This window comes from Rhipicephalus sanguineus, unplaced genomic scaffold (genome assembly GCF_013339695.2).
Source record: "Rhipicephalus sanguineus isolate Rsan-2018 unplaced genomic scaffold, BIME_Rsan_1.4 Seq261, whole genome shotgun sequence".
In the NCBI taxonomy this organism is placed as follows: Eukaryota; Metazoa; Arthropoda; class Arachnida; order Ixodida; family Ixodidae; genus Rhipicephalus; species Rhipicephalus sanguineus.
In genome coordinates, this window is record NW_023614894.1 from 56,166 (window position 1) to 66,435 (window position 10,270).

The window sequence follows — 10,270 nt, forward strand, 5'->3', positions numbered from 1 at the left end:
GCCAAAGGCTCCCGATCGCTTCACAGGCTCCCTGGACCGCCCGGAGTTGATTCGCAAGATCCGGACTTGCGATGCATTTTAAGAATTCTGTCTTGTTGATGTGATGCTTTTGTGCAAACGCGCAAGCGGGGGCACCGCCACATTAAATGGGAAAAAGTTGCTGGCTGATCGCAAGCTGAGCACTTTGGCGAAATGTCTGTATACACGGCCATAGTGGCCGGCGACGGGAACGATCTAGTCTGGAGGAGTCGGAGGGCGATCCTGGTTCCGAGTTAGCTCTCTGTGCGGATCTGGAAAGGATTTCCTGCCTAGCCTATAGTGTGAAGTGACCTCGTGAAAGGTGGTCAACGGGTCTCCGTCGGCGCCATCGCCACCCCCCTCCCCCGCAGCCTGCGGGGGGCTCGTTTGCCCGGGGCGGAGAATGAGTCCTCGCGCCCGAGCGTGAGCCACTTCGTTGGGGTTGGCGATGCCGTCGACGGAGGCGCCCATGTGGGCGGGAAACCACGTCAACTCATGGGGGAATATTGTAGATTTAGTTAAAATGCTGTGAGCAGCCAAGGAGATTTGATTGGCGTCAAACGACCTGACGGCTGTCATGGAATCGGAAAAGATGGGGCATGGATCTTTAGTTGTTAGTGCCAGAGAGATGGCGACCTGCTCGGCCACTCCGATGGACCTGGTCCTTACCGAGGCGGCACTCACAGTGCGGCCGCTCATGTCTACCACGGCGGCCACGAAGCTATTCGGTCCCGAGCGAGATGCATCGACGAAGAGAGCGTTTTCTCTTCTGCTGTTTAACCGAGAGAGGAAGGCTTTAGCCCGTGCTCTCCTTCTACCGTGATTGTATACCGGATGCATATTTCGGGGAAGTGGGTGAACCATGATCGCCGACCTTACGGTGTCTGGAAGTGGAACTGCTCTCTCCTTAGTCAAGGGAGAGGTGATTCCTACTCTGGCTAGAATCGCTTTGCCCGCTCCAGTGCACGAAAGCCTGGAAATCTGAGCAGTGCGCTGCGCTTCTATTAATTCGTCGAGTTTATTGTGTACGCCCAAAGCCTCGAGTCTTGTGGTACTCGTTCTAGAAGGGAGCCCTAAAACCTTTTTGATAGTCTGTCTAATAAGGACTGCCAGTTTAGCTTTTTCGGCAGCGCTCCAGGCGTGCATGGAGGCGACGTAATTGATATGACTTAAAAGGAACGCATGGAAGAGCCGGAGGAGGTTGTCCTCTTTGATGCCTCCTCTTCTACCTGAGATCCTTTGAATAAGCCGAACGGTGGCAGCGGTGTGCTGCTTCAACTTGTGTATCGTGGCTGCATTCCTGCCGTTCTCCGAGATGAGCATGCCTAGCACGCGTATGGTGTCTTTGCGGGGGATTACCGCGCCGTTCTTTGTGATCAAGTGTATGTCGATCTCCGCGGTGGGTACCCAACCTTGGGGTCGTCGCCCCATGCGGATTGGTTGGTAGACTAGGAGCTCGGACTTGCTGTCAGATAGGACGAGTTTCATACGAGAAAGGTGTTTCTCGACCGTATGTACGGCTTCTTGGAGCGTAGTCTCGGTGTGACCCACCGAGCCACCCCGGGACCAAATGGTAATGTCATCGGCATAGATGGCGGAGCCGATGTCGCTGTTGTTATCTAGCTCTCTAGCGAGAGCCGTCATACCGATGTTAAATAGAAGGGGTGAAATCACTGCCCCTTGCGGGGTGCCCGTGTTGCCTAGATGGAACTTGGCTGATTCTATCTCCCCTAACCGGATGGTAGCGGTTCTGTCTGACAGGAACTGCCTAACGAACTCGAAGAAACGCCTTCCGAGACCAAGCTCAGAGATTGCTTCGAGGATGTGGTCATGAAGTATAGTATCGAAAGCCTTTTTGAGATCCAGAGCCAAAATGACTCTGGGATCTCTAGTAGAGGCATCGATGACCTGCGATTTGATGAGAAGCATGGCGTCTTGTGTCGATAAGTGTGGGCGAAAGCCCACCATGTTGGGTGGGAAGAGTTCGTTGCGCTCTATGTGCTTAGAGACCCTATCGTTTATGACATGTTCGAAAATTTTGCCGACACACGAAGTGAGTGAAATCGGTCTAAGATTTTCTGTAGTGCACTTCTTACCGGGTTTGAACGTGCATGCTGCGAATCTTTATTGTTCAACTACGCACATGAGAAATCTCCCACCGGCACTACATTGCAGGTCAAGATACAGTGCCTGTACATACGCGGTGGCCGGTGAACCGTTGTGCAGCGCGAGCAGTCGGTTTTTTCAATCAAGAAACTCGCTAGCAGACGCTGCCTGCGTCGGTGTTGTCTCTCGCGGGCGAAGGCGCGTTCTCGTTCCTTGCGAGCTGGTAGTTCAGCGTTCATCGCAGAAAGAGCGTTTTCATAGTCAGCGCGCGCCGTTCGATCTCCTCGCCAAACGGCAAGCGCTGAGGCGGTGGCGCCCTCTCTTGCGTTCAAGCAAATGGACAGGAAACGACGGTGCACGCAAGCAAATGGACAAGACACGACGATGCACGCCGCGACAGCAGACGACGGCGCTAGCGACGACGGCGCAGACGACGATGCCCGCCGACACGCTGGGACCCTAAGGTGCTTCGCCCTTAAAAATGTAATGAAGCAGGCGTTATGAACTTGTTTGGCAGAATAGACTCTGGTTATGCCGTACGTTGCCACATGCTAATAACAGTATACAAGCCCATTTGAGGCGCAAATGTTATATTAAAAAAAAAGTCCATTTTAGGTCTGCTCCTAGACCAAGACGTTTGCAGCCGTTTCGAGACGTTTTTTAGATGTTTTGTGTCTCGTGGGACATGCCTCCGAATGGCCATTTCGTCTACAACCAAATTGCATAATGTGGAATGACCGTGTGCGAATTTTTGTTCACCTTTCACCTTCATACAAATGTAGTCAATGCCTCTTGTGAAACGCCAACAGTCCCATCTACAGATCGGTACCATTTGCACAATGTCCTTGAATGGGGGAGGCACCTGTTGTAAACAGTTCGTACATATCGGTATGCTCTAGGGCAGTGGTCCACAACAATAGATGTTTTGGGGACCCCTTGTGGACTAGTGGAAGTGTTGAGGGACCCCGTGCAGTGAGGGAAAAGAAAAAAAGGGGATGGGGGGTGTCATAAATTAACAGAACATGAAGCGTCAAATAGGTGCCCTGTTTTCTCCGTGGCAAAGCATGGTCAAACTAAAGTGTCACGCCAATTGGATCTCAACAGCTTGCCAATAAGATGTGTGGTCTGAAGCCACATTCCACCTGTTTCTAGCTATGCTTGCTCTTCGAATATGCAAGCCTGAAAAAAGCATATGTCGCGGAAAATTGCAACAAAAGCTTTACAGCCATCTCATGAAGAAGGGAAAAGATGAGTCTGCTCAACCCCAATGCGAAACTGTTATGCAGTGAAGCATATCAAAAATCAGAATGTTGTCGCTGTCACTGGACATAGTGTGCATTAAACAGTTTTAATATAGCGTTAGCATGATAAGGCGTTGCCATACCGCAAACCTTCGTTGGGGAAAACGAGGTCACATGGTCACTGCGGCCATAGGCGTGCGCAGGGGGGGGCCAAGGGGGCGAGAAGGGGGGGCGCAAAGTCAGCCCTATACATTGTAGGGGGGGCGAGAAGAGGGGCGCAAAGACAGCCGCATACATTGACATAATAGGGAGGGGGGCGCTGCGACGAACCTTCGCCCCCCCTGAAGGGGAACCCTGCGCACGCTTATGACTGCGGCGTCCCCAGCTGAGCATAAGTGCCTTAAATAAAGTGATAATGCTTACCTGCATCGCCGCATGCAAATATCGCAACTCAATAAGAAAAACTAAATAAATGAATAAATACCAAACGTTATATGTTTACAATTGTCGGCTCCCTTGTTAGGCCTGGAAGCACTGGAAAGTTGTCCGTAAAATTTTGTCGTCGAAACGAAATGACGGGTGGCTCGAGTGAGTTTTTGTGTCTTGTGCATGCAGGGTGCGGGCGCCACTGAGTCCAGCATGCGGCCATGAGCGAGGCGGCCGGGGATCTGCCAGAGCCCTGGCTGCCGCCGCCTACCAACGGCGAGCCACTGCGGCTGCCGCCGGTCTCGACGCTCATGCAGCAGGCCAAGGACCAGTGCTGGGTGGCGCCTCCTCAGCCGCACGATCTGTTGCTGCTCTCGTCGGAGGAGTCGTCCACCAGCGCCGCGCCCAGCCCTCGGCCCTTCCAGTGCACCGTGTGCGGCAAGCAGCTGGCCTCGCGCAACGTGCACCAGCTGCACATGCGCTCGCACTCGGGCGAGAAGCCGTTCGGGTGTGCGCTGTGCGGCCACCGGTTCTCTCAGAAGACGTCCCTGACGCGCCACATGCGCTCCCACACGGGCGAGCGGCCTTTCCCGTGCGAGGTGTGCGGCAAGCGGTTCGCCGACAAGGAGCGCATCAAGATCCACATGCGCACGCACACGGGCGAGAAGCCGTTCGGCTGCCACGTGTGCGGCAAGGCGTTCTCGCAAAAGTCCACCGTCAAGCGGCACATGAGCGTGCACACGGGAGAGAAGCCCTTCGGATGCCCCGTCTGCGGCAAGGGCTTCGCCAACCGCGGCAATCTCAACGCCCACGCCAAGACGCACCACCAGAGCTGAGGACGGCTCTTACTTAAGGCCCATATCACAGCATGTTTTTATTGTTATTGTTGCTGCCAGCTATTGTTGAGAGCGCGCTTATTTATCACTGGCTAGAGATTTATTTATACCTCTGTTGGGCATTAGCTGGCTGGGCCAGCCAGGAATCTCGCCAAGAAGAATCTCTTTAGGGCATTATTACATTCCAGGGGGGACACCACTAGTCAACCGCGGGCTCTGCTCAAAGTCCTGTACCCGTAGAAGCCTCCATAGCGTAGTCTATCCGTCCAGGCAGGGCGGGTGTGCCGTCGTTCAAGCGGCTCATTATGTGCATAATATCGCTGTGCCTTCCGTTTTCACGGCTGCGAGCCACGGTGGTGGTACCTGTCAAGAGGAGCGTTCTGTTTTTGTTACGCTTTTAGAAGAATAAATTTCATTTTTCAGACTCTGTTTCGCTGGCCTAACTTGCCCGCCGGTTCCGGTGGTTTCTTTCTATGCACAAGTGTACTTACACCTGCGAAATCGGCGTTTTGTGTCCGCGCAAGGTAGCGGCGCGCGTGAGCCGAAGAACGGCAACGGCGGAAGAAACATTGGCGCACTAATTAAATTATGATGTCACACAGACAAACGCGAACACCTCTTGCTTTTCACAATGCTCAAGGGCAAACAAAGCCACCTCGTTTCACTCGCGGCCAACGCGCAAGCAAAGGGATGCCGACTTGCTACCAACTGAGGGGCACCTCTCTGGTGGATTGGTTAACAGGAGATTAAATTATAACAATAGTGGCTATGTCAAATCTGTCATTTAATGTGCCATTGCTTTCTTTGAGCCAAATAAACCTAATGTACAAACAAAAACAGCACACTGAGCTAACCTACTAGACAAATTGCTGGCATAAAAAATCATAATGGCGCTTCGCTTATTGCACTGAATCGCGGCCGCATTTTTGATGGAGGCGAAAATGCTAGAGGCCCGTGTGCTTAGATTACGTGCGCGTTAAAGAACCCCAGGTGGTCCAAATTTCCGGAGCCTTCCACTACAGCGTCTCTCATAATCGTGCACACCATGGTTTTGAGACGTTAAACCCACAACAATTATTATTGTTGCTCTGAATGTGCTGCACTGAAAAGGAACCGCAATACTTCGTCCATAAAAAGCTCTTCCTTGCCTCTGAATCCAACAGGCGAGTGGCACTACAGGCACAAACGAATGTATAGAGTGAATGTGCCACAAAAATGCCGGATATTCATGTACCATACACGTGCAATAATATACTCTCTTCCAATGATCGCTGATATTACGTCGTAGTTCATGGCCGTCGCATGGATATTAGAATATAACAAATAGTTAATCGCTGATTATACCACGTACAGGACCACAGAGATTAACGTGGCAAAGACAAGCTGGGTCGTGTTTCACGCCCGCAGCCAAACGAAAAGCTTAAAGAGCTCCGCTTTTAAAAAGTGTCTGCACTGCCTCAAGTGAAAACTTTTAGAGAACGTGCACTAAACAGGGCCAACAGGTTTCGCTTATGAATTTATGATAAGCAGTCCGCTAGGCGCGCGCTTGCCTTCATAAGTAAAAAAAATGCAGTGGCTTTGCTCGGATATGCCAGGATATAAGTAGCGTTAGCAAAGGTTCAGCTGATTATTCTTAGCTTTCCAGTTTGTCTAGGATTAGCTTGATTGTCATGCTTACTGCTGCTCCAATGGCACACACACGGTATACGTATTATGTGGCACATGCATATTTATTTTTGCTCAACGTCAGCTTGCTTCTCTATTGCCACAAAGACGGCTCGGTGGCCAGTGAAGTAACAGGCTGCCGTCTCTATGGCCCCAACACAGTAACCGCTAATTGCCAGGCAACTACTTCGGGATCCGATGAGATAAGCTTCTCGGCTCTTCTGCGCCGTCGAGCAGCATTTGCGCTCTCCTCCATGGCGTTACCCACCTGCAAACGCCAGTCAAAGGCGTTTGCAGGTGGGTAACGCCATGGAGGAGAGCGCAAATCAAGCGGCCCCAGCGCAGTGTCAGACGGCGACTGCACAGCGAAGCCGAATAGGTGCGCGCGCGCTGGCGCCACTGTCTACGACGGCACTCCTCTCGAATGCGGCGCAGATCTACCCTACGCAGACCAGCAGCGGCGAGCCGCGCGCGGCGGTGTCGGAGAGCGCGTGAGATGCCAACTCCGGTGACCCAGCTGTGTGACATCACTGATCCTCGCTCATGCGCAGCACGGCTCATGACGCTCCACGCGAAATCGGCTCCGGTTAGGCAAGTGTAGCTAACGCTACAATACGTATGTACACCATCCAAATGCAGCCGTAGTCTCAGATATACTGCGCCGCTCAGCTGAGCTCACGAGGCGCGCTTTCCTGCGATGCGATTCGGAGGCCGCGTCGTCGGCTCTTTGTCTAGGAGCCTTCGCGGCAAGGTGTGGGACGGCACAGCACCTGGTGTAAGTCGCCTATGCTTATAGCCTGCGTGCAATAAACGGCTTAAGTATTGGCGAGGCGCTTAAACGCGATCACAAGCCTACCTAAGAGTGGCGCGTACGGTTGGTAGCAAAAGTCACTGTCCGCGAAGTGCTGGCTGCACACTGTCGATGAAGGCGTGGGGCGCTTTCCCATTCTGAGCTTGACTATCCACTTCTTCGTCAGCTTTGGGTCCTTAGGATAGTAGTGAAAGCTAAAGCCTTTTTGACGAGCGGACGAAGTACACTGAGGCACAGAGCAGTACTTGACCATTGCGCAGCACTCGCCGCGGAGACAAGCGGCCGCAGTACTAAGAAACAAAGAGCTGTAGTTCTAAATGAACGTTAAAAGCAGACCCACCGTTGTCCGAACAGCGTCAGTATAGCCACCATACGCAAGATAACCATTTGAACTGCACTTGTGTTGAGATTTCCACAACGGTGGTTTAAACACGGCGCTGGGCCTACGTAGCAGACGAAAGCGCGCGAATCCCCGCTCTGACGTCATACAGGGCCCCGTTCGCAGCGCCGCTATCGGTCGCACACCAGGCCAATAAGAAGCGAGCGAGCTCGCCGACGACTTTTAAATCCGCCCGTCGCGCTCCCCGCGCCATCTCGCTGGTAATGAAGAAACGCTTATAAGCGCCTGCCGTCTCTGAGTCTTGCTGCGGTAAAGGGTGTGTATATAACGCTCGCCGTTAGCTACATGAAGCATCTGCGCTTTCTGACGTAGTGGTTAGCGCCACGCGCTGCGGAACAGAGGTCGCTGGTTCGATTCCGCGCTTCGGAAGCATTTTAGGGGCGCAGCTCCTCTTAGTCTAACCCTTGTCACGTCTCCATTGTCCAGCGTAAACGGATCTCCCGTATGATGCAATAGATGGCGCTGTCTCATAGAAGTACGTACAAACTGCAGTTCAGGGACGATATTCTAGATGGCGCTGTACACAATCTGTGTCGTCATCACCATTTCTCGTCTCATTTCCTACATGGCGTTTGGTCCAATAGAATTGTGTGCAATATGGCGCTTGTGTGAATCGACACTAGATGGCGCTGGAAGTGCCGCTGCTCCTCCGATTGGCTGCTGCGCGGGCTGCGCGGGGATGCGCGGGGAGCGAGCGCCTCTCTCATTCTCCTGGATCGTCGCCATACGTGTCGGATCGTTGGCGGAGTATGGACGATGCGCAGCGGCGGGGCGCTCGCTTGGCGGCAGCCAGGCAGATCCCGTGACGGTGCGCGCCAAGGACGCCGCTGCGAAACGGGCTCAACAAGAAGCGAATCCCGAAACCATGATTGCTTCAGGAGCTGCGCCCAAGCTCTTCAATCATTCACCCGTGGATATGCTGTAATTTTTTTCTGAATTAGTTTTTCTTTGGGACTTTGATATATATATATATATAATATATATATATATATATATATATATATATATATATATATATTGTGGCGACACAGTGGCACACAAACCGGCGCAGCCTCCGCCTGGGATCCGTCCTTCACCGACTCCGCATCCCACATATATATATAATTATATATATATATATATTCCCCATTAGCAGCCATATATACATACGTATACATATACGGTGCATGACGGCGGCGACGGCAAAATCCAGCCGAGACTGTCCATATAATTGCTATCGCAATAAAACTTTACCTATATGCGTTGTGCTGCTGTCAGCAACGCGAAGACACTGTTGAAAAGCAGCTAATTTCAAAGTGCGCGCACTTGAAGTCGCGGCGAAGGCACTTAACAGGCATGCAAGAGACGTGCATGAGTGAGCCACCGTGAAGTCGTGTCTTGATGTCGTTAGCCATAATCCAGACATTTTGTTTAAATCTGGTTGCCCATTCTGAGGCAGATTCTGCTTTTGAGTTCTTTAGGGGCGAAGCTCCTTAAGGCGGCACCCGTTCGTCCCTCGTAGTCGTAGTAGTAGTAGTGCGTAACCAGTCGTAACGCTAGTACCAGATCTTGACCTCCAAGGTGGTGCCGGTGGGAGATTTTTCCTGTGCGTTGTTGAACAGTAAAAAATTCGCAGCGTGCGCGTTAACTAAAAGCCGAATTCTTCTGTCTCTCATTCCCCATTAGCAGCCATTGGCATGTTCCAGTAGGAAACGTTAGTAGATGTAGAAGTGTAAGTGTTAGCCAAAAGCCGACTTCTTCTGTCTCTCATTCCCAGTAGCAGCCATTGTTTACCTCCAAGGTAGTGCCTGGTGAGATTTCTCCTGTGCGTGATTAAACAATAAAAATTTTGTTCAAAACGCCGTTGATTGATGAAATAAACCACCGAAAGACGCCAGATGTTTTCTAAAAGCAAACGAAAGAACGCCAGATGTTTCTAAAGCAAAACGAAAAGACGCCAGCTGCTTAACGAAAGACGCCAGATGTTTCTAAAGCAATGGTTTTCTAAACAATGAAAATTCACAGCGTACATGTAAAATTAAAGTGAGCTGCAAGTCGTCATAACTCATCGAACGTTTAGTATAAACGCGCCCGATCTCACGTCGGAGATGATGTACTGGGCAGAATTCACGAAGATTCACGGTTTACCGATGAACCTCCGCAGCTTCGCCCACTCATCATCATTCACTCCGTGGATATGCTGTGATTTTTTTCCTTCACTTGTCAAGCTGAGCGACTGAGTGATATCTTCATTTGCTTCGTTTAAACGTAATAAACGATAATTTTGCTAGTTTATGCTCATATGACCCAGGTCTGCCAGAGGCGTGTGAGAAACAACTGTTAGGTTGGGGGTCGCAAACACGCGGTCCGCGAACGTTTCGCTAGCGGCCCGCACCCGCACACACTCTCTGGGTGTGTCAGACTTTACGACTTTTTTGACAATGCATGTTTTCCGGCGGAACGCTGCCAGGCTGCTGGATCATCGCCATGTTCGAAAATACCTATCTGTGCGAACACTTGTTCTGAAGGTGAGCAACTCAGCTTCCCATTCGAGGATTGCTGATGAACACCTGTGATGAACACGAGGATCATCTACGCAGAAGTAGTTATTCGGCACATTTCTTCTTTCGTCGCAGCTATGTGTTGCCCAGGCATCAAGCCAGCGTGTTTCGACCTTTATCAGTATTTTGTTCTCCGCAAAAAGTAGTCTACTGTGACGTACTCATATTAGGGGCGAAGCTCCTTAAAGCGGCACCCGTTCGTCCCCTCGTAGTGCGTAACCAGTCTT

At 51.5% G+C, this 10,270-nt stretch overlaps 1 protein-coding gene across 1 annotated transcript; it reads left to right on the plus strand.

The window, feature by feature from the left end:
• The first annotated feature begins 3,975 nt into the window (after nt 1–3,975).
• LOC119376881 (gastrula zinc finger protein XlCGF49.1) lies at nt 3,976–5,056 on the plus strand. Its single transcript, XM_037646558.1, has one exon. The coding sequence runs from the start codon at nt 4,013–4,015 to the stop codon at nt 4,625–4,627; it is 615 nt and encodes a 204-aa protein (XP_037502486.1). The 5' UTR covers nt 3,976–4,012; the 3' UTR covers nt 4,628–5,056.
• Nucleotides 5,057–10,270: the final 5,214 nt, after the last annotated feature.